At 44.7% G+C, this 23,489-nt stretch overlaps 1 protein-coding gene across 3 annotated transcripts in view; it reads left to right on the forward strand.

The window, feature by feature from the left end:
* DIAPH3 (diaphanous related formin 3) overlaps positions 1 to 23,489 on the forward strand; it is a 766,072-nt gene that overhangs the window by 264,210 nt on the left and 478,373 nt on the right. For all 3 annotated transcript variants that reach the window (XM_077297277.1, XM_077297278.1, XM_077297276.1), the window contains 4 exons: positions 12,290 to 12,364; positions 17,718 to 17,787; positions 21,838 to 21,974; positions 22,657 to 22,762. In XM_077297277.1, coding sequence (XP_077153392.1) covers positions 12,290 to 12,364; positions 17,718 to 17,787; positions 21,838 to 21,974; positions 22,657 to 22,762 — 388 coding nt within the window. The remainder of the gene's footprint in view (positions 1 to 12,289; positions 12,365 to 17,717; positions 17,788 to 21,837; positions 21,975 to 22,656; positions 22,763 to 23,489) is intronic.

The following is a 23,489-nucleotide window of genomic DNA, read 5'->3' on the forward strand; positions in this document are numbered from 1 at the left end:
TAAAGAAACAAGACAGAAGAAGAATTAACGCCTTATAAACATGATGCTGGTGAAGGATGTTTTGAACACCATGGATGACAACAGGAACAAACATACATTTTGGAACAAATCAAGCCGAACATGTCACGTGAAGCAATGATCACCAAGCCATGACTTGCCTACTTGGGACCACGCATAAGAGGAGAGCAATCACTGGATAAGGACATTATGGTCAGAAGAATAGAAGGAACAAGGTGAAGAAAGACCAGCAAGCTGATGGCTTCATACTATGAAGATAACAGCGGAGATGACCCTGGTGGACCGATCGATCTCCCTATAGACTTTTCATACATCAAGTCACTATGGCTTGAGATCGAGCAAAGGGCCATTAATTAATAACAATAATTAATCGCCTATTCGTTAAATGCTATGTATATCATTTAACCAGCATGTGAGGAACCTCAAAGCGAAACATGCATCAAATGTAAGGATGCCTTGCTCCTTGCTGTTTTACACTATATCACTTTGTGTTGTTGTGGAAACCCATTGGTTATATACATGCTTCAAGGTGGGTGGCACCTGTTTTCTACTGATATCAGCCTTTTGGGGGCTTATTTTGCAGTTGGTAAAAGGTTCTTTTACATGGAATGGTGTAGACTAATTTACTGGCCTCTCGTTTGACTGGAAATGGTCCTGCCCTTCACTATTGAAGCACTTAGGCTACGTTCACGCTGCGGCGCACAACGCACAACGCAAAATGTGAACGCATGCACAACGCAGCGTTTTGTGACGCATGCGTCCTTTTTTTGCTTGATTTTGGACGCACAAAAAATGCAACTTGCTGCGTCCTGTGCGCCCTGACGCGTGCGCCGCAGCGACGCATGCGTCACAAAACGCAAATGCAACGCATGTCCATGCGCCCCCATGTTAAATATAGGGGTGCAAGACGCATGCGGCGACGCAGCGGCGCCCGACGCTAATGTGAACGTAGCCTTAGAGAACGTGAGCAGGATATTTGACCCTTAACTAAATGCATGTGTAAAGCCCCTTTTATGCCCATTTTGTTGGGGCGTTTGAGAAGTCCTTCTCTGAAGTTTTAATTGCACGCAATGTGAGTCGCCCCACGGGCTGGGGTTCTCCGTACCGGGTCCTGCTGTTCACAGGGGGATGTCACGGTGGCTGACCCGGTCCGTGGCCCTGGGCGCCCATGTAAAAGGGGAAGGTCTTTAAAGGGATAAAGTTTGTTCATGACGCCACTTATGGCATTCGGTCAGGGTGACCGATGCTGCTTTAAGGGGTCCACTGGGGTGATGCTATGGCAGCTAGTTGGTATATCTTCCCACAGGTGAAGTATATCCCCAGGGCTCCCGGTGTGTAGATGGTAGTATGGTGAGAGGTGCAGAGAAGAACGAGGACACAGGTTTGCAGTCTCCTTACCTTGTTTACTGTTGGTTTCAGCAGCCACAGTCCAGGGCACCAGACCACAGTGCAGGCAGAGTCCGGCCGGTTCGGAGGCAAGTCCAGAGTCCTCTTATCCAGGTGGAGACTAGAAGCCTTCCTTTGCGCTGTAGTAGTGGTGTAGTCCCTTACTGCTAAGCTTCACATAAGGTCCTCACAGATGTTATCTCTCTCTCTGTCCCCTGGTTAGGATAGGGCAAAACCCTTATGACTGGTGACTTGAGCCTGTTTATAGGATCTCTTAAATGATCTGGCTCTGTGGGGTGTCACCATGCCTCCTGGATGTGGGTGCGAACAGGTAACATGCAATTAGCTGTCCTGCCGGTCTCTGATGTAAGGCGTGGAGGTCCTCACAACCTCGGTGTGCCGGCTACCGGTGTTTCTGCCCCTCAGAAGGAGGCAGCCTGCTAGGGGCTGGTCCCCCTTCTGGTGCCCTCTCCTGTGCTTCCTCTCCTGCACGCTCGCTGCAATCTATTCTGCCTTTAAAATGTCTCTTTCTGGGAGCTGCAGCTCTGGGGGCATGTACAGCTCCGTTGACCCTCTGTCCTCCTCAGACGGATGTCTGTAACTAACTAACTTTCCCTACAGACTACCAGTTATCTATATATACGGGGAGTCACCTAGTAAATAGGATCAAAAGCTCCCCCTGGTGACCCGGAGTGTGAATGTGTTGCATGTTTGTGGTAACTGGTTACAGTTATTCTTTCTTACCTCCAAACGTAACATCAGTCTCCCTGGGAGGAAAGCAATGCCACTGTGATGACCTGGACCCTGGGGCGCCACACTTGCACTTCCATCTCCTCTGTGTTGCTCTCTCCCTCTGACAGGTTTCTCTTCTCCCAGTGACCGGTCCCCCCTGTTCAGGTGCTGTCATTGCCCGGGTTTGTCCCATCAGGCGTATGCGCAGTAGGCTTCTAATGATGAAGTTGTGAGACTGATGGACTGGCTCCCGCAATGTCTTCGTGATCTTACTGCGTGTCATCTGTGCAAAACCGCACAGACATGTTCGATATTGATCTGAGTGTCGGATCAAAATCTGCAATACAAGTCCATGGGGCAGTGAAAACTGAGCGCATTTGGATGTCGTCCTGCCGTTCGTGTGCTTCTGGTTTTTACTGACCGATAGGTGGCGGAAGGTGGGGAAACTTTTTTTTTTTTTCCCCTCATCAGTGAAAAATATTGATTAACTGTCCCTTTTTTCTCTTACATTTAAAAAAATCTGATGTTTGAATGAGGCCTTAATTTCAATTTTGCTTCTCTTCTTTATCTTTTTCTTTTGTAACTAATGTTTGAGTCCACTCCAATCCAATACGTGCAAAGTCCTTCATCTGTGAAATGTATTCTTTATAGAGAACAAGCCTTTTGTCTTTCCTTGTTGAATTATCAGCACAGATATGTCATGGATCCAGAAAATGCATTAAGTGACATTAGAAAGTTTACCGCTATGGGAACATTTGCAGTCACAAGGACTAATACATGGCCTTTACTAAGCGGGTGAGGGGCCTTCCGTGCCCTACATATTGTTGGCGTCTGAGGCTGTATTGTCGCTTAGAAGGTTATTATTCCTGATGATTGTTCTGCACGTCACTGCGGAGTAATACACAGGCCAGAACAATTTGTTCTATGAAACCTCTCCCAATCTTTTGTGAGGTTATCTGTGCGCTTCACACTGAAGGTTGCACTTTACACTTACGTTACAAAAAAATATTTTGACGTTTAAGACTTACTAACCATTTCACGCCCCGAGTACAACAACGCATTGTGTTATATTACTTTATTATAATGTTCATGATTTCTGTAAAATATATCCGAGAATTGTAGCGGAGGCCCTTTACAACTTGTAGACTGGCCTGAAGAAAGGTTGTTATAGAGGATTTCTAAGGGGTAAGGTTTCTCCTTGTGGAGAAAGTCAGACCTGGCATGTCAGAGTGAGGAGACTTATAGGCCATGCATGCTCCTCTGGGAAGTTAAATAGGTAAATTGTCAGCAGGATTTCTGTAACACGTCCTCTGCTGCTATTCAGCAGCCTACAGGGTTTGTTAGAGTAGCACCATGGACAGCAGCTTCCCAGCCAGGGACAGCTGACGGTGGCAAACCCTGTGCGGTCCCCCAAGTGCTGGAAGTGTTAGATTGGCACTTACATTCTAAAAGAGTAGATCTGCTTGTATAGTGAAAGACCATGAAGGATCATACTTAATAACGCTCTTACATTATGATCTTTCAGTGCCGATCACCCCATGACCGAGCAAAACGCTTTCATCGGGTAAAATAATCTATCAATGCAAAAGATCATTGTTCTCTGTGGTGCAGAGCAATGGGAAGAACGCACCGACACAGGGCTCCTGCGGTTTTCAGTTACTGTTATATTTCCATGTGTGAATGCAGCCTCGTTGTTAAAAATTCGGTTTAATTTCGGTAGTTTTGTTTACTTTGCAAATGATGAGCATTCTGGGTCTAATGTAGGTGGAGACATTGGTGATAATGTGACAGTTGCCCCCATCTAGTAAGGCCTGTTTCACACCACGATTTTAATAGCCTCACGTTTTTCTATAATTAAGAAAAAAAAAATCTGTTATAAAACTGATGCAAGCTTATGCAAGTGTGTCCATTTTTTTGAATCCATGTGCATTGTGTCTTGAAAAGAACTGCGCGACGCCTGATGTCCCTAATATGCCTGGTTAGAGGGAGAGGGGTCACGCGGTTCGGTCTCCCCGCTTTCACAAACGTGATGTTTCTTACCCCCTGAGGATATGTAATGTCAGATTGTCACAGTTTTATACAGACACTACCTGTCCACACAGGCACAGGGAGTGAGAGGGCGTGGCACAACACTTGCTCACAACCCTGACAGGCTGAGAAGCCCCTCTCACTAGCACCTGTGAAACAGAGCGCTGTCAGGCCGGTAGGATTGCCACCAGATCCTCATAACTCTGGTACATTTAGGGTATGTTTCCACGTTCAGGAAATGCTGCATGTTTGACGCTGCTTAGAGCTGCAGCGTCAAACACGCGGCGTCCTGATATTACAGCATAGTGGAGGGGATTTCATGAAATCCCGTCTCCACTATGCGATAAAACACGCAGGCGGCAGACCCGCGGAAACGGACATGCGGCGCGTCTTTTCAAAATGCAGGATGTCTGTTTACAATGCGGCGACACTCCGTCGCCGCGCCATAAATTTACCATAGACTATCAATAGATGCGGTAAAACCGCATCTAATGATTAGTCACATGCGTAGTAACTGCGAAAACACAGCTTACTACGCATGTCTCCCAGCTCCCCTGTCCCGCCGCCGGAAGTCCCTCGTCCACAGCTGTTCTCGCGATAACTTATCTTATTGCGAGAACTGCCGTGCACGTGACCGGGAGTTATCTCCGGTCACTCGTCTGGTTCTCACACACAAACAGCTGATCAGCTGATTGTGAGAACGCTGCAGTGTAGGTGATCGCTGGAGAGTTATCTCCAGCGATCATCTACCGGCTCTGCTACATCTGGATGTCAGGCATCCAGATGCAGCAGAGCTGGACTCGTCTAGACTGTGTGCACATACAACATTGAACATACAACATACACCATACAACACACACCATACAACATACGTCCATGCAACATGCGTACATGCACCATGCAACATACAAGATGCGACATACAACATGCACCATGTGACATGCAACATACGACACGCACCATGCAACATTGAACATACAATGTACACCATACAACACACAACATACACCATGCAACATATGTCCATGCGACATGCACCATGCGAAATACATCATGTACCATGCGACATACAACATGTACCATGCAACATGCAACATACAACATTGAACATACACCATGCAACATACACCATGCAACATACGTCCATTCAACATGGGACATACAACATGCGACATACAACATGTGACATGCAACATACAACTTGTGACATGTGACATACAACATGCAACATATGACATGCAATATACGACATACGACATGTGACATGCAACATGTGGCATACAACATGCAACATACAACATGTGACATGCAACATACAACATGTGACATATAACGTGTCATGCAACATGCGACATACAACATGCGACATACGACATGCGACATACGACATGCAACATACGACATGCAACATACGACATGCAACATACGACATGCAACATACGACGTGCAACATACGACGTGCAACATACGACGTGCAACATACGACGTGCAACATACGACGTGCAACATACGACGTGCAACTTACGACATGCAACATACAACATGTGACGTGCAACTTACGACATGCAACATATCACATTAACCATGCGACATGCTACATACGACATGCTACATACGACATGCTACATGCAACATGCTACATGCAACATGCTACATGCAACATACTGTACATACAATACATACATAGACATACAGTACATTAAACATAGAGTACATACTCACCATCACCTTGTCACCTTGATCCCAGAAGCCATTGTCACCTGTAACAAACAATAAACAATATACTCCCTGATCCGCAGATATCCAATTAAAACGAGTGTCCGACGACGATCTCCCGTGGAGAGCAGCCACATCAGCTGATGTGACCGCTCTCCAGGGGCTCCAGGAATACAATGATGGCGGGTATCCTTCCACAATGTATTCCCCACGATGTATTCTTCCGCCCCTGTGAGAAAATAGTCCCTAGTCTCATTTGTGGTACTGCTGTGTGGGAAAATTCCCACACAGCTTTGCCATAAAGTGAGACTCTGAACTAAGGTAACCTCAGTGATACACTGCAGGAGCCATTGTCTCCTGTCAGTGTGTCACTGGAGGGCCTATAGAGCGGTGACATCACCCGATGTCACTGTTCTATAGGGGAGATCGTCGTGGGACATTCATTATTAATTGGACGACGGCGGAAAGAAAGTATATGGTTGGTTTATTATTTTTACTTTTTTTGCAGGCGCTAAAGTATGGTAAGTATTAAGAATAATAAAATACCTTTTTCTGGCTGTGTCTTTATTTTTTTTTTTACACTTTCACTACAATAGGATTAGTAATGAATAGGCGTCTTATTGACGCCTCTCCATTATTAACCAGGCTTAATGTCACCTTATATTAGCAAGGTGACATTAACCCCTTATTACCCCATATCCCACCGCTAGAGGGGAGTGGGAAGAAAGGGGCTAGGTGCCGGAATTGCGCCATCTCTGGGGCGGCTGGGGGCTGGTATTTGTAGCCGGGGGGGGGGGGGGGCAATATCCATGGCCCCTCTCTAGGCTATGAATATCAGCCCACAGCTGTCTGCGTAGCGTTTCTGGATATAAAATATAGGGGGACCCCACGTCATTTTTTTTGGGGGGTCCCCTTATTTTTATAGCCAGTAAAGGCTACGCAGACAACTGCGGGCTGATATTCATAGCCTGGGAAGCTCCATGGGTATTAACCCCTTCCCAGGCTACAAACATCCCTCAGTGGCTGGCTTTCCCTCTCTGGCGCAGATAATTGTGCGGGAGCACATGCAATTTTTTTTTTCAATTTTTTTTTTTTAAATTAAACATATTGCGTTTAAGGCCGGGGTCAATACCCGGCACGGGCACTCGGGACCGGAGCGTTCAGCTGCATAGAAATACATGCGCCGCACGCTATGCAGCCGCACTCTCCGCTCCCGGTTTAAGGTGGCAGTGCCGGGTATTGAAGCAAGAGACTTGTGTGAGTTTCTCGCGAGTGTGACCCCGGGCTAACGCAGATTTCATGTGTGTGTCTTTATTTAAGACTGGGATCACACATGCGAGAAACTCGGACGAGTTTCACATCTTAATACCCGACACTGGCGCCAGCACTCGGGATCGTAGCGTGTGGCTGCATAGAAATACATGCAGCTGCACACTCCGCACCCGAGTGCCGACAGCACTGCTGGGTATTAAGATGCGAGACTCGGCCGAGTTTCTCGCTTGTGTGATCCATCTATCGTATCTATCTATCTATCATATCATCTATCGTCTCTATCTTTCAATCATCTATTTATCTATTGTATCTATTTATCTATTAATATATCTATCAATATATCTATCAATATATCTATCAATATATCTATATATATATAGATATATTTATAGATATATATATCAATAGATAGATACGATGGATGGATACAATAGATGGATACAATAGATAGATACAATAGATATGATAGATATCTATCATATCTATCTATCGTATCTATCTATTATCTATCAATATATTTATTGATATATCTATATATAGATATATTTATAGATGGATATATCGGTAGATAATGGATAGATATATCGATAGATAATGGATAGATATATCGATAGATAGATACCATAGATAAATACGGTGGATAGATCCATAGGTAGATATGGTAGATAGATACGATACATATCTATCTATCTATCTATCTATCTATCTATCTATCTATCTATCTATCTATCATCTATCTATCTGTGTGTATATTCTTCAATGGAGTATGTAAATGAAGAGGTTGGACAAGAAATGACATCACAATTTTTTTTTGTATATCTTTATTGAGTTTACAAAAGCACGCACAAATCCGCATGAAAAACGCATCAAAAAACGCATGAAAAACGCAGGTGACCTGCCAGTGACCTCAGGTGCAGATTTGGTGCAGATTTTACCTGCGTCAAATCCTGATCAAATCCTGATGCAATCCTGAACGTGGAAACATACCCTTACAGGATTATATCATACCAGAAACCAGCCCGATAGCATGTGATGTTAAACTGAGAATACAGACTTACGGATTCGTGAATAGAGATAGAGCAGCCCAAGCCTAAATGAGATATTTAAGGGCACACTAGATAAAACACTATATCCACAATGGACGGTGGTCAGATAAGTAAATACCTGTGGTAGAACCAAAAATATAAGCAGATGAAATAAAGAGTCCGTTACCAGCTTGATTTTAGACCTTGGTGCTGGCAGCCACATGGGAGGTGTGGAGTGTGGGGTGCCAGCTGATTCCGGATTCTTCCAACACTATACATAGCGTGACCTCCCTTAGAAGTGAACGAGGGCTACAGCCAGTCACTCCCTTTCCCACCCCCCGAGATTGTCCTGGTTTCCCTCCCATTAAGGCTGCTTAGCTGAAACTCCAAAATCAATGATGGATCATAACTTCTCAACAGAACATTATAGGGAGGCAGTTTTGATGCAATCGGGCCCGTCTGGCCCCCCGTTATGCTTGGACACCAAACACAGCTTTGCTACCATACATCTACTTGCTTTCCACGTTAATCCTCATCCCGGGGTGCTAGAACAGGGCAAGACTAAAGCGGGCGCTTGGCCCTTTCCCGAGATCTCTAAAATGTAACCGGTATACGTCTAGGGATGTGCTATAACTCCATAACTCCTAATGAAATTCCAGCTCCCATTTGTCTCGGGGGGATTGTTTTGAACCAGTTAAGCAGCTTGTGCTCCCAGCAGGGGTTTGTCCTGCAGAAAGGACTTGGTATCAACTAGGCTGCTAGGGGTATGGGTTTTTGGAAGCTGGGCCACAGCCATGTGCTCTCTCGGCTTCCCACTTTGAAGGAGGTCTATAATCTCAGACGGATATGGTACAGTTGATTGGCATGAAATTATATCCCTCATATTCTTCTCTCGTCAGTTTCCCAAACCTTACCAATGGATATGTCAGATGCACTGTGTCACAAGATGGTTGTAGGAAGCCGGCCTACGGCCAGCAGCTCTGACTGCACAGTGTGAATGGTGTCCAGTGGATGTGACTTCTTTTCTTCTTCCACTACTGCTCTATATCCTTTCAACAAATTAGACCCATGACTGCTGCTTATAAAAAGCATTTTCCATTGCCGTCAATTGGTTCCTATGCAACCATTTACCCTGAAGGACTAGAATTGTAAGTTTCTTTTGGACCTGGGCATGTAAAGTGCTCTCAAATCAGGTAGGAAGCAGCGATTTTCGGCTGTAATGAAATATTGCTTTGGATGCATCTGACGAAGGCTAGACAGATAATAATTAAAGGAAATGTTCAATAACACTATTAACCTACAGATATGGGGTTACTGTGCAGGTTCATAGCGTTCTGATGGAAAGCCCCGCTGCAAGGAGGAAATTAACCTATTCCCTCTTTACTACTTCGTGTACAGAGAACAGCGGCTGTAGCCTCTCCCGACACTGACTGCCAGCAGCTTGGCATTAGGGCTCGCTCACACTGGCGTATAAATCGGCCCCATTTTCTTCCAGGAGGAGTGGGATGATTTTTTCTCACTTGTCATCTGGGTGCGGTCCTTTTTTTTTTTTTTTTTACTCTGCAGCTTTTAAAATCTTTTACAGGATCATTTATTTACAGTTTCCTATGTTACAGAATTGTAATTTATCTATAAAAATCACATGTCATACTGATGGTCCTTATGCTGTGCAGTTATTTTTCTTGCACTGTCCAAATTCGGAGCAGCGTTCATGTCACAAGTGCGGATCTAGGGTCAGCACTGGGTGTGCACTGCCTCCAGAGCAGTATTCATGTCACAAGTGTGGATCTAGGGTCAGGACTGGTTGTGCACTGCCTCCAGAGCAGCATTCATGTCACAAGTGTGGATCCAGGGTCAGGACCGGGTGTGCACTGCCTCCAGAGCAGCATTCATGTCACAAGTGCGGATCTAGGGTCAGGACTGGGTACGCACTGCCTCCAGAGCAGCATTCATGTCGCAAGTGTGGATCTAGGGTCAGGACCAGGTGTGCACTGCCTCCAGAGGAGCTTTCATGTCACAAGTGTGGATCTAGGGTCAGGACCGGGTGTGCACTGCTTCCAGAGCAGCACTCATGTCACAAGTGCGGATCTAGGGTCAGGACTGGGTACGCACTGCCTCCAGAGCAGCATTCATATCACAAGTGTGGATCTAGGGTCAGGACCGGGTGTGCACTGCCTCCAGAGCAGCGTTCATGTCGCAAGTGTGGATCTAGGGTCAGGACCGGGTGTGCACTGCCTCCAGAGCAGCGTTCATGTCACAAGTGTAGATCTAGGGTCAGGACTGGGTACACACTGCCTCCAGAGCAGCGTTCATGTCACAAGTGTGGATCTAGGGTCAGGACCGGGTGTGCACTGCCTCCAGAGGAGTTTTCATGTCACAAGTGTGGATCTAGGGTCAGGACCGGGTGTGCACTGCCTCCAGAGCAGCATTCATGTCACAAGTGCGGATCTAGGGTCAGGACTGGGTACGCACTGCCTCCAGAGCAGCATTCATATCACAAGTGTGGATCTAGGGTCAGGACCGCGTGTGCCCTGCCTCCAGAGCAGCGTTCATGTCACAAGTGTAGATCTAGGGTCAGGACCGGGTGTGCACTGCCTCCAGAGTAGCATTCATGTCACAAGTGCGGATCTAGGGTCAGGACTGGGTACGCACTGCCTCCAGAGCAGCATTCATATCACAAGTGTGGATCTAGGGTCAGGACCGGGTGTGCACTGCCTCCAGAGCAGCGTTCATGTCACAAGTGTGGATCTAGGGTCAGGACCGGGTGTGCACTGCCTCCAGAGCAGCGTTCATGTCAAGGGTGTGGATCTAGGGTCAGGACCGGGTGTGCACTGCCTCCAGAGCAGCGTTCATGTCACAAGTGTAGATCTATACGGTGAACTAAACCGTGAGCACTGCTACCGTAGGTGCACGGATAGGTTCCCACACCTTTAGACTTATAAGTATAACAAAACCCGGCACTCAACTTCAATATGGGATGCTGGACAATTTATTGTGTAGTATCAACAACAAAACGTTTCGGTCCATCAGACCTTCCTCAGTTACAATTTGTGAGGTGTGTAGAAATAGATCTCTTTGCCAATAGAACCCTATTGGAGTCACTTATATACCAGATTGGAGTCACTTATATGCCAGAAAAATTTTCCAGCATCCCATATTGAAGTTGAGTGCCGGGTTTTGTTATACTTACAAGTGTAGATCTAGGGTCAGGACTGGGTACGCACTGCCTCCAGAGCAGCGTTCATGTCACAAGTGTGGATCTAGGGTCAGGACCGGGTGTGCACTGCCTCCAGAGCAGCGCTCATGTCAAGGGTGTGGATCTAGGGTCAGGACCGGGTGTGCAGCGTTCGTGTCACAGGCGGTGCGTCTCCACACCCCACTACAGATATTGTCTGCAGCAGATAGCCTGGAGGAGTAAGGCGCGATTTTCAGATACTGGTGCGGACACTGGGCAAGGACCAAAATTCTTCAAAAGTTTTCTTTTTTTTGTTGCAAACTTTATTTTGAATTATTGCAGACTTACGTAGACTATTAGCTCCTTTGTAGTCTATGGAGCACCCCACAAAAATTCCTTAGCAAGTCCGCAAAAAAACCTGAACAAGCTGCTCTGCAAGGACTTGTCTGCTGCCGTTTTCCACAATAAAGTCCTATGGCAATTGTAACCGATGTGGAGAGGCCACAAGTCCACAGTTTATCCTCAGTGATAAAATAGCTAGAAGTTTGTGTGTGTTTTATCTTCTTTTATCCCATCCCCTGCTGTGCCATTTAGTTTTTCTTTCCCTGTCAGCCCCTTTATGCTGAGCGGATGGGACCATGTTTGCTGCATGTTTTGCCGCTCTGCATTAGCGGCTGCCATATTTTCTGTCTTATGTGTCCTGAGTGTTTTATTCTCTTTCTGTGCATAAAAGGAAATAAACCAAATACCTGTTAAATGTTAGAACCCTGTAAAGTGTTATTACTGCAGTGTAAATGGAGTTATTGCTCCGTGTAAAGTCTTTAGCTCTGTATATATTTCTTCACGTCGGCGATTCTCTATGTGCTGTAAATGTGTCCTTGTTACATGTAGACGCTGCTAATTGTATAGTTATGTGGTGTTATTTTTCCTCTTTCAGTTGGGTTGAAAGCTTTGGGCATGACGGCCTTGGTTTGCTCTTGGACATCTTGGAAAGGATGGTGGATGCAAAACGGTAATGTGTTTTCCCATTTCTTATTTTATATTGTAATATATAATAGAGTTCTATAACTCATAGTATTTATTCCAAAATAACATGGAAAGTAAGTGACCCACGGCTGTAAAACATGGGGTCCTGCACCCCTGAAGCCATCCACAAGGTTGGAATGAGACAGACATTTGTGCTGGTTTTTACATGGATCATCTGCTGATTGGTGTATTCCATAAATCCTGCCCCCTGGCTGCAGTCTCTTGTATGTCCAGCACTGAGTCTCTGCTGCTCCCGCTGTATGTTAGTCTGCAGCGTTGATGTAACTTGGACAGGGCTGCGACTGATCAGTGAGCTCTTCAGATGTGCGGGAGTAGATGGCGTGTTGACGTGATGCCAGCACTGCAAACAATGGCACATGCCAGGAGCCGCAGTAGGGACTGCATGATTACGTGATGGACCTTGGAAGAGTTTGTAAAGAATGTTTTTTTTTTTTTTTTTTTTTTTAAAGTGATGGACATTTTTGGAAAATAAAGGAAAACCCCTTTAATGAAGTGCATTTTACATCACCCTATCTTTTATCACACACAAGCTAAAGTGAATCCACTAAAGAGCAGAGACCATTTCTTTTCCATGTGTTCTCCTGTGGTTGTGTATAGCACCACTGTGGTCCGGACACTGTGCTTGCTATTGGAACAGGAACAGAGTCCCTCCAGGTCCCTCCGTTTGTTTTTGTGATTAGTGCAGGACTTCCAGGGAAACCTAAACTGCTTGCATGTCAATGGAATATAGCAGCAAGACAACATCATTATTTAAGGGTACTCAACAATGACAGCTGAAGATTGCAGCCCCAGCTGTGAGTTTTGCCTGGCTGGTTATCAAAGATAGAGGGGAACCCACACTGGTTTCTTTTTTAAATTATTTAATTAGTGCGCAGGCACCTGCTGATGAATACTCCCATCCGCCACCGCCTGCTCTCACTGTTATTAGCGGCAGCAGGCGTAGGCTGATGGGAGCAGTAGTCCCATCAGCTGACACCAGTGACCAGAGGTAAACTTTACACGTCCTATCACAGCTGAGGGCTCATGCTGTCATATGACAGCTTGGGCACTGCGGATGTCTGACCTTTTGTGATGATTTTACAGCCAGTCAGAAGCTGTGAAGCTGCAGTACATGGAAGAGCACAAAATAAGTGCAACTGTTTAGTCCACATGTTCTTTTCTTCGATATTTCTGGAGAATAGATTTGTAACACCCCTGCCAAGATTTCGGTATGTGAGTTATGTGCCCTGGACCGTTTCGAAGCATCACCAATTGTTTTAAATTCTCTCTTCAGAAAATGTTATCAAGTCAATTCGACTTTATTATAATTTTCTTCTTCTCAGCCTTATTAAATGAGTCCCTTAGTGGCCAATTTCATTGAATTTGGCTGAAAATTGCAATATACTTGAATAATCCCCTAATTCTCAGATATATTCCTTAAACCTCTCAATAGGTAGAATCCTGTGTGGGATGTCTTACAAAGGCGATTTGTCCGATAGAAGAATAGAAAATAAGCTTCTCAGCTCAGTGAGCCAATTTCATGGTTTTTACTGCCCCGATTTCATTATCTGTATAGTGTTTAAGTCGACTTAGCAGTTAGATGTGGTCGGAGTTCAGTTTTTTCTGTCTTTATAATTAGGATTTTATGTGCTTTTAGGACCTTTGAAAGCCTAATCTATTTATCTGTATGTGGAGCTCACGATTCCCTGGGCTGTTACATACATCTATGGCATATCGATATCTCGCAGCACATTTACGGGTGTCTCACCAGTAGTCAATATCCCATTGTGGACCTGAAGTTATTTTAAACACCGGTCATGGACCCAAAAACCATGATTCAGAACTTCTGTCCGCTTAGAGCTGGCGCATATTCCTGGGGCAACTCATGGCAGTACTTTTGCGTGCTGTATAGTACTTGACCCTCAGCGGTTGACCATGCCATTTTGCTAAGCACAGCCCACTTTTTAGAAAATTGATGGAGCCAGCACAAAAGTGCTAAACGTTGCACGACTTTTGCATAAATACCCTTTCCCCCAAATTTGTCATCTTTCCGGGTCCATAATCTTGTAGATTGTGGACCCGTGAAGGTGCTAGTCTGTATATCTGATATTGTTTTTTTCGCATACAGCAACTATAATGGTGCTATTATAACAACCATAAAAATTTCATCCACTGTGTTTTGCTGAAAAGTCACATTTTTATTGACCTGGAAAATAAAGTATACAGTATAAAGGGCACAATCAGACAGCCATATAAACCTGGCCAAGCTCGGGACACAATGTCCGGACTGGCCGGCAGCTCTCCTGACCAGAGTGTGATGGCTGCATAGAAATCCATGAAGTTGCCATCTGACTGTTCCCTAAAGGCCATAACAAAATTCACCGCATACAACGCATTTTAGTTTGTGGAGCTTCTGTGATGTCTTTGTGGTCACAGGACTTGGTTTCAGAACCTCTCGGTGTTTTGCCTTGCTTCTTTGACACAGGCCTCCATAGGACTACACGCAGGCTCGGACTGGCCCATAGGGGAACAGGGGAATCCCCCGGTGGGCTCCTGTGCAGACCTGGGCCCCCAACCCCACTGTATGGGCAGTACTTGGCATAATTCACATGATTCACTCTGTACAGAAAAAGCAGCGTCTCATCATTCATTAACCAAACTGCCCAGTTTATTATTATATAGAGATATAGGTACATTTGTGAACAAGGGGAGTGTAATATTTGTATGCAGGTGAAAAGTGGGCCCCCAAAGTCATTGTTACTGGTGGGCCCTTGGCACCCCAGTCCGACACTGACTACACGTGTATATACACACACACACACACACACACACACACACATGCATCTTATTTTTTGTAAGTGAGCGTATAAAATTTCTTAGGGGGAGGGCTTGAAAAGGCCATAGCAGAGCTTAGGAAAGAAAGGCTTTGGAGGTTTCTGCCCCCTCCCTGGCCGGCCTGTGCAGGCGAGCAGCAGTGAACATCCAGATGTATTGTCACTGGATGGAATTTGTCTTTCTGTAAAGCTGTCATCTAATTAGATAATATCCCACAAATACGCATTAATCTGTCCACCGTTCTTGATAATTGCCGCTAATGTCCTATAACAGGCACCAGCCCTAGGCCATCTCTGGTCTGTCGTGTGCAGGCTTCAGTATGTTGTGAAAGCCATCATCACCTCCTTACATTTACCTTGTGCTCCTGCTGCAGCAGATGGTGCTTATTCTTACCTTTCCACCTTCACATGCTCCGATAAGAATTAGGGATGCAGACTTATTTCAAGCTCTTCTGCTTTACTGTTAAAAGATGTTCTGCAGCAGCCAATTGACTGCCTTTATATATAGTCTTTCAGGGGCAAGGCCTCTTTTTGTAGAGTAAAAAAGGAAGTGACTAGGTGTCAATCACTGATATTACAGCGGGTCTATGGCAGGGTGAAAAGTGGATGGTTTTGCTCTTTTTTATTCCTGATGCTCCCCTCAATTTTCAGTCTATCAAATGGTTCCTGACATATGGTACGGTTTATGTAGTGGTAATTTTTGTGTTCATTACCAAGGGTAGAAACTTGATTGCAGCTCACCCAGTTGCTCTATGCTCATCCACCTGGGACAATGAGTATGTCATTAGTAAGACTGCCTAGTGCAGTCGAAAAGCGTAGACTGGGTCATGTCGACCATGTAAATTTTTCTTTTGGATGCACCGTATTTTCTTTTGAAAAATAAAAAGAAAAGAAAAATCCAGTCCTGTTGAGCCGCACTCCAATTTTTTCTATTTTCCTTACCAAGGGGTCGGTGCTCATGATATTCTCTTTAGCCTTCTCTGCATTTTTACCCTCTGAGCCACACCACCTTGGTAAAGACCATAAAAATTAGTACTGAATAAAAAGGCCTATATCTCTGGTACCTTACTGCAGATTTTAAGATTATTACCACCCGTCAGAGAGTTGCTGTTCCCACGCTGTTGGGTGACTGCGAGAGCCAGCAGCTGTGACTGGCGGTAAAAAGGTTACCTACGGTCACATATGTCGGCTGATGAGAGAGTACTACTCTCATCTGTGTACGCATGCTGTCGCTGATAACAGAGAGAGCAGGCACCGCTTGTGAGAGTATTCATCAGCCAGCGCCTGTGCTAAAAAATAAATAATAAAAGAAAATGACATGAGGTCTCTTCTAATTATTTTTGATTAACAGCACAGGCACAACGGACAGCTGTAGGCTGCAAACCAGACCTGTCAGCTTTATCATGGCTGTTTATCAAGAATAGATGGGTCCCCATGTTTTTTTTTTTTTTTTTTTTATTTTAATAAATAGTTTAAAAATAACAGTGTGGGGTTTCCCCCATTTTTCACATCCTGCCAAGCTAAAGCAGGCATTATCATCAGACTGGGTAGGGGTCATGAAAATTGCCAATTCTGATTCCTTGCCTGCCTTTTCTCACTTGCCCTGGTGTGGTGGCAAGTGGAGTAATGGTTGTGGTGTTGATGTCAGCTGTTTTATGGCCGGTCACATCAAGCCCACAGTTTAATAATGGAGAGGCGTCTATAAGATACCCTTTTACAAACCCCATAGAGTAGAAATAAAACAGCCAGAATAAAGTCCTTTAATTGAAAGAAAGACTCTCATTTACTTGAAATAAAGAATCAAGAATAGAAGAAATCCCACTTCATTTTTTTTCATTATTTACCGTATTTATATATAGCTCATATGAATACTCCCATCGGTGACATCTGCTCTCGCTGTTTTCAATGACAGCAGGCATAGGCTGATGAGAGTAGTACTCTCTCATCAACCAATGTCTGTGACAGGAGGTAACCTTAACGCCGGTCACAGCTGCTGGCCCGCTCTGTCATCTGACAGTATGGAAATTCCAGCTTTGTGACCGGCGGTAGTGATCTAACCGCCGATCCGAGCTCGTGTTTGCCGTGCTGTCATACGGATAACGGATGTTCGGGCCCCTGCCACTACCTGTAATCTCATTATTTGCAGGAGGGCTGTGCTGTCCCATACAAAAGCATGGAGGAGATCTCTGTTGTTATATCCATGGCTGATCTAGCCGCTAGATTGCTGCTGTACCTCTGTGTTTCTGATATTATTATTTAATAAAATGATGCCTATAATATTGAATTGGCAAACTTGTGCTGGTTTATTATTAAGGTAATGAGTGTCATCTTCCCACAAGAACAAACATTCATACTTGTTTGAAGAATGCTTCTGTTCTAGGCCATAAAATTTTAATAATCCTTGACAAATATTTATTAGGGTAATTATTTTCTGGCTCATAAAGGTTCCCCTATTCGTTCTATATGTTTTTTTAATTGTGTACTAATCTCTCAAATTTAATTCAGGCATGAAAAAATAGAGAAGCGAATCCAACACAAAGTCATACAGTGCCTGAAGGCGTTCATGAACAACAAGGTAATTTTTGCGCTGTAATACTCATATAATTGTATGATTCATGAATTATTTTGAAGATAGTCGGGCAGATTTATTAGTATAGTCCTGAACTGAAAAGAAAAAAAGACCAGGTTGGCATAAACTGATCCACTTGGTGCCCTCTGAGTGATACGTTTGGTTCAACATACGAGATGTGCTTCACCCTTCTCTTTTTTGTACCACCTCATGACTGGCAAACTTTACACCAGTATTTTGCAAAAATGGCATTTATAAGTCTGGTGCCTTTAATAACCCCTTATAGTCAAGCCTTCCTTTTGAGGCACAATTCAAAATGATCCTGTGTCTAAAGAGGCAGAAAGTGTCTTAAAACATAATACGTTTGGTGTTTTTTTCCAGTGTTTTGTACAGTGTGAGGCCTACTTCTGGCACACTGGGTCAGATGAGTAATCCTGTCTAATACCCGGTGTAATGTTAGGCTGGCCAGTCTTAAAATGCATCAGATTTATCATAGTGGCTGATGCCAGACACTAAATGTAACTAATTTTTTTATACTTTTGTCTAAATTTGCATGACCTATTTGTTGCTTTAGTACATAAGCCAGATCTTGGGCTCCTAACCTTCCTTTTAAGCCACAATCCTTTCTAAATAAGGCAGATCTTGGGCTCCTGACCTTCCTTTTAAGCCACATTCCTTTCTAAATAAGCCATTCCCGCTTGCCATATGAGCTTCAAAAATTGTAAAAATGATAGTAAATGTTGGGTAAGGCCAATTTCTGGTGCATTTACACTAGTACATCTGCTTCAGAATTTTACATTGCATGTGTATATACTATAGAAGTTCTGTTCTGTAAAAGTCTGCCGCTGATATTGGTCTTCACAATTGTTTGTCAAAGTAGGACCCAAATAGACACATGTCTATCAAAGTCATGTTGTAATTTACTAACGTTGCTCCACATTTTAACCTCTAATTTTTTATTCTAGATTTTTTTTTCCTTCCATGCAATGATGAGTTGTTGTCCTTCTCAAGTGTAAAGGTACCTTCACACTAAACGACTTTGCAACAAGAACGACAACGATCCGTGACGTTGCAGCGTCCTGGATAGCGATATCGTTGTGTTTGACAAGCAGCAGCGATCTGGATCCTGCTGTGATATCGCTGGTCGTTGCTGAAAGTCCAGAACTTTATTTGGTCGTCAGATCGGCGTGTATCGTTGTGTTTGACAGCAAAAGCAACGATGCCAGCAATGTTTTACAATGGTAACCAGGGTAAATATCGGGTTACTAAGCGCAGGGCCGCGCTTAGTAACCCGATATTTACCCTGGTTACCATTGTAAAAGTAAAAAAAAAACACTACATACTCACCCTCTGATGTCTGTCACGTCCCCCGGCATCCGCGCTGCTGCTCAGAGCTTCCTGCACTGACTGTGTCAGTGCCGGCCGTAAAGCAAAGCACAGCGGTGACGTCACCGCTGTGCTTTAGGGCCGGCGCTTACACAGTGCAGGGAAGCTGAAGGCGAGGGACGCGACAGACACCAGAATGTAATTATGTAGTGTTTGTTTTTTTTTACATTTACACTGGTAACCAGGGTAAACATTGGGTTACTAAGCACGGCCCTGCGCTTAGTAACCCGATGTTTACCCTGGTTACCCGGGGACTTCGGCATCGTTGGTCGCTGGAGAGCTGTCTGTGTGACAGCTCTCCAGCGACGCTGCAGCGATCGGCATCGTTGTCTATATCGCTGCAGCGTCGCTTAATATGACGGTACCTTAATGGACCCCTTATCTACTTAGATAGGCCAATCAATTGCTCAGGCAAGATCCTTTGTTCCCGTGACTCCCTCACCCTCGGTCATGAACGCTAAAGGTACCGTCACATTAAGCGACGCTGCAGCGATATCGACAACGATGCCGATCGCTGCAGCGTCGCTGTGTGGTCGCTGGAGAGCTGTCACACAGACAGCTCTCCAGCGACCAACGATGCCGAAGTCCCCGGGTAACCAGGGTAAACATCGGGTTACTAAGCGCAGAGCCGCGCTTAGTAACCCGATGTTTACCCTGGTTACCAGTGTAAATGTAAAAAAACAAACAGTACATACTTACATTCCTGTGTCTGCTGCGTCCCCCGGCCTCAGCTTCCCTGCACTGTGTAAGCGCAGGCCCTAAAGCACAGCGGTGACGTCACTGCTGTGCTTTGCTTTCCGGCCGGCACTGACACATTCAGTGCAGGAAGCTCTGAGCAGCAGCGCGGACGCCGGGGGACGTGACAGACATCAGAGGGTGAGTATGTAGTGTTTTTTTTTTTACTTTTACAATGGTAACCAGGGTAAATATCGGGTTACTAAGCGCGGCCCTGCGCTTAGTAACCCGATATTTACCCTGGTTACCATTGTAAAACATTGCTGGCATCGTTGCTTTTGCTGTCAAACACAACGATACACGCCGATCTGACGACCAAATAAAGTTCTGGACTTTCAGCAACGACCAGCGATATCACAGCAGGATCCAGATCGCTGCTGCGTGTCATACACAACGATATCGCTATCCAGGACGCTGCAACGTCACGGATCGCTAGCGTTATCGTTGTAAAGTCATTTAGTGTGAAGGTACCTTTAGTTGGACCTCTCTGCTAGTGGCTTATTTCTATGCAGAACGGAAGGATCATCTGTTGAAATTCTAACGTGCTTTTTTTTCTCTTTTCCTGTAAATAATAATAATGTTATTTGTATAGCGCCAACATATTTCACAGCACTCCATAATTAAGTCAGGAGACCGCTCACTCCCCCGTACACATTACACTCTTGGCCGATCCCAGTGAGTTCCTTGCTCTAATGTGTATTGGGCCTTAAATGTTTTCTCATTGCGGCTTGACAGATACAGGACATGAGAAAAATAATGCATAAATTGACCAAAAGTCCCTAAAAAGGTTCAAAGTGGTGCAATCTTTACTAACTGCTATTTAAATGACAAGATCTTTTGTTTTTAATGTAATCATTGACTTTTGTAAAGTTCAGAATTTTTTTGAAATACATTTAATTTCATTATTTGGCTTCTATCAATCTCTGTGCTGAGCGCTGGTTGTCTGCATTATTTGTTCTGCTTAGTAACCAATTTGGACTGGTGTAACTGTCATCCGTCCTCGGGGTGCGCGTCTGTGCGCCCCGTCCCCATGCTCAGAATGGGAGTAGTGTCTGGAGGATGAGGAGCGCAGTGAAGCTCGTTTTCTGAGTGTGGATCTTTGCTAATCCTGCAGTTCCAATGCGCTGCTAAGACGGAATGAAGTAGGCAGGAAAGCCAGCACTCTCAGCATAATGTTAGTGATAGGAGGAGGCATAATAAGGATAAGGGTGCGTTCAGACTCGTGCATAGCGACACAATCAAATGCTATATGCAAATCACCCTTGGCTTAAATTCTGCTGCGAGCATGAGCCGAGTGTCATTTTACTGTGATACTATTTTCTTGCTTGCAAGAATTTGATCAGAGGTGTGGAAAAGATGGAGAACTTAATTTCTGCATCTTCTCCATTGTGTGAGTTGGATATATATGACTGCACTCAGATGACAAACAAGTGCAGTCTGATGTTATGCACGCACCCATAGACTTGTATGGATGCGTGCCATCCGATATACACTGCCAATTGCAGCATGCAGCATTTTTTTTTTCTCATGCCGATGCTGCATAAGAAGAAAAAATGCTGGTCGGCACTGCTCCATGTTATAAGATTGGAGCGAGCGTTATCAGATGAAACATCGGATAGCAGTCGTCTGAGTTGTGCGCTGGCTCCTCGCCTGTGTGAGCAAGCCCTAATAATAATAATGAAGGCTGATCAGTAATTAATAAAAGAAACAAGTGTCCGTTTTCTGTAATGGGTAATGACACGGATATATCCTTGGTAAGGGTCGGTCGGTACCGCTCTATGGTCCTCCGGATGTAGGGGCTGAGCCGCAGCTCTCTGCATGGTAGGTATGCGGAGAGTAAGCCGGATCCGAATATTGTGGCGTAGCCATGGCATTCTTAGATAAACATGTGTAATCTATCATTTATTGCTACATTCCTGTAATATTTACTTGCAGTATGGATTGGAAAGGATCATGGGAGAAGAAAGGAGTCTTTTGTTATTGGCCAGAGCCATGGACCCCAAGCAGGCCAATATGATGACGGATGTGGTGAAGCTGCTGTCTGCTATATGCATTGTTGGAGAGGAGAACATGTAAGTGCTTTGCTTCTTGGTCCATTAGCGTTAATGCCGCGTCTCGGCTCTGACAGCTGCGCTGGGATCGGGCTTTGTCATATCCAAATATTTATTCACAGCCATGTCTTGTGGCGCATTTCATTAGCACGCTTATTGATGAGGCACCGCGTTGGTTTGCGTTCAAGATATTTGCTGTAAATAGGAATATCATTTTCAAGAATTTTTTTTCTTAATTTTGTTAATAGTTACAAGTTAATGTGTTCTCATCAATAAAAATGAGACTGTAATTGCCACCCGTCATCGGGGAGATATTCCGCAGCCACGTGCCCGGGTCTTACCTCCGAGAAGGGAATTAATTGCGTCTTGTTTGGGAGTGTATCTCTTACAGGACAGAAGTACACTGTTAACATGCAATAAATATTTTTCCTCACTTCTGTTCAGGAGAGAATTGGGATTTCTTATGTTCTTTGTTCCGAGCCATCTGCTTGAAGTGATTTAATTAGATTTGGTGAATTTATGAAGAATACTGAAACAGGACGATAACAAACAACGCTGTCATCATAAACTTTGCTGTGTCCTTGCAGCAATCTGCTAAGTTTATACTTTTTTAGTGTTATAAATTGATTTTGAGTTTTTGTGTTGGTTGTTTGTTACGATGACACTTTTATCTCTCATGGTGATGTATCCTGTCGCCTTTTAGTCTTGAGAAAGTCTTGGAAGCAATAACCACAGCTGCCGAAGAAAAGGGCATTGCCAGGTTTAGCCCAATTGTTGGTGGTCTCCAACATCACATCGTCCAGCTGCAGGTCTGTAATCCCCCCTGCTGTGCATTTCACGATTGCTTGCTGTTTGGTAACTCTTGTTTTCTGCAGGACTCACATAGGCATATCCTATCATCCATTTTAGATCCGCTCCTAGATTTACATTTAACAAAAATGGCTGCATTTTGGTTTCCTGTAGCTGTCTTAGACTTTAGTGATGCTGTAGTGACATCAGGCATTGGAGTTCCTAGACAGTCTTGGTGTTGAAAATCCCATTGATGACAGAAGCAAAAGAGCAGAAGTGCTCAGCCGAGCGCTGCTCCCCTGTGCTTCTGCTCCTTGATTGCTGGGTTAGATGTGTGCAGGGTCTTAAAAGATGGAGACCATAAACTACTAACCATGTATCTGAGTGGAGAGCTAAGCTCACTTCAACGATTGATAAGGGTCCCAGCACCCAGACCACTGCTATTCAAAGCTTCTGATATGTCACTATGAAATATTAAATGTATTACAAGGGGTTGCTTTACTATTGTGGTAGTGATGACTTCTTGAATAGGTCAGTGGCATTAGATAAAGGGGGTCTGACGCTCTGTACCCCACAGAGAAGTTATCAGCTCCCACAGTGGCCAGGTGTAATCAGTAGCATAGCTGAACAGCACAGCTCTGATGTAGGTTTGGTTGTCACTGCTGCAGATCAGCTCCTATTCGCATGGCTTCTAATGATAGGCGCAGGTCTGCGGCTGCCAGCAGCGGCCACTAAACATTTGTCAGA

The sequence above is a fragment of the Ranitomeya variabilis genome, chromosome 3, assembly GCF_051348905.1.
Source record: "Ranitomeya variabilis isolate aRanVar5 chromosome 3, aRanVar5.hap1, whole genome shotgun sequence".
NCBI lineage: Eukaryota > Metazoa > Chordata > Amphibia > Anura > Dendrobatidae > Ranitomeya > Ranitomeya variabilis.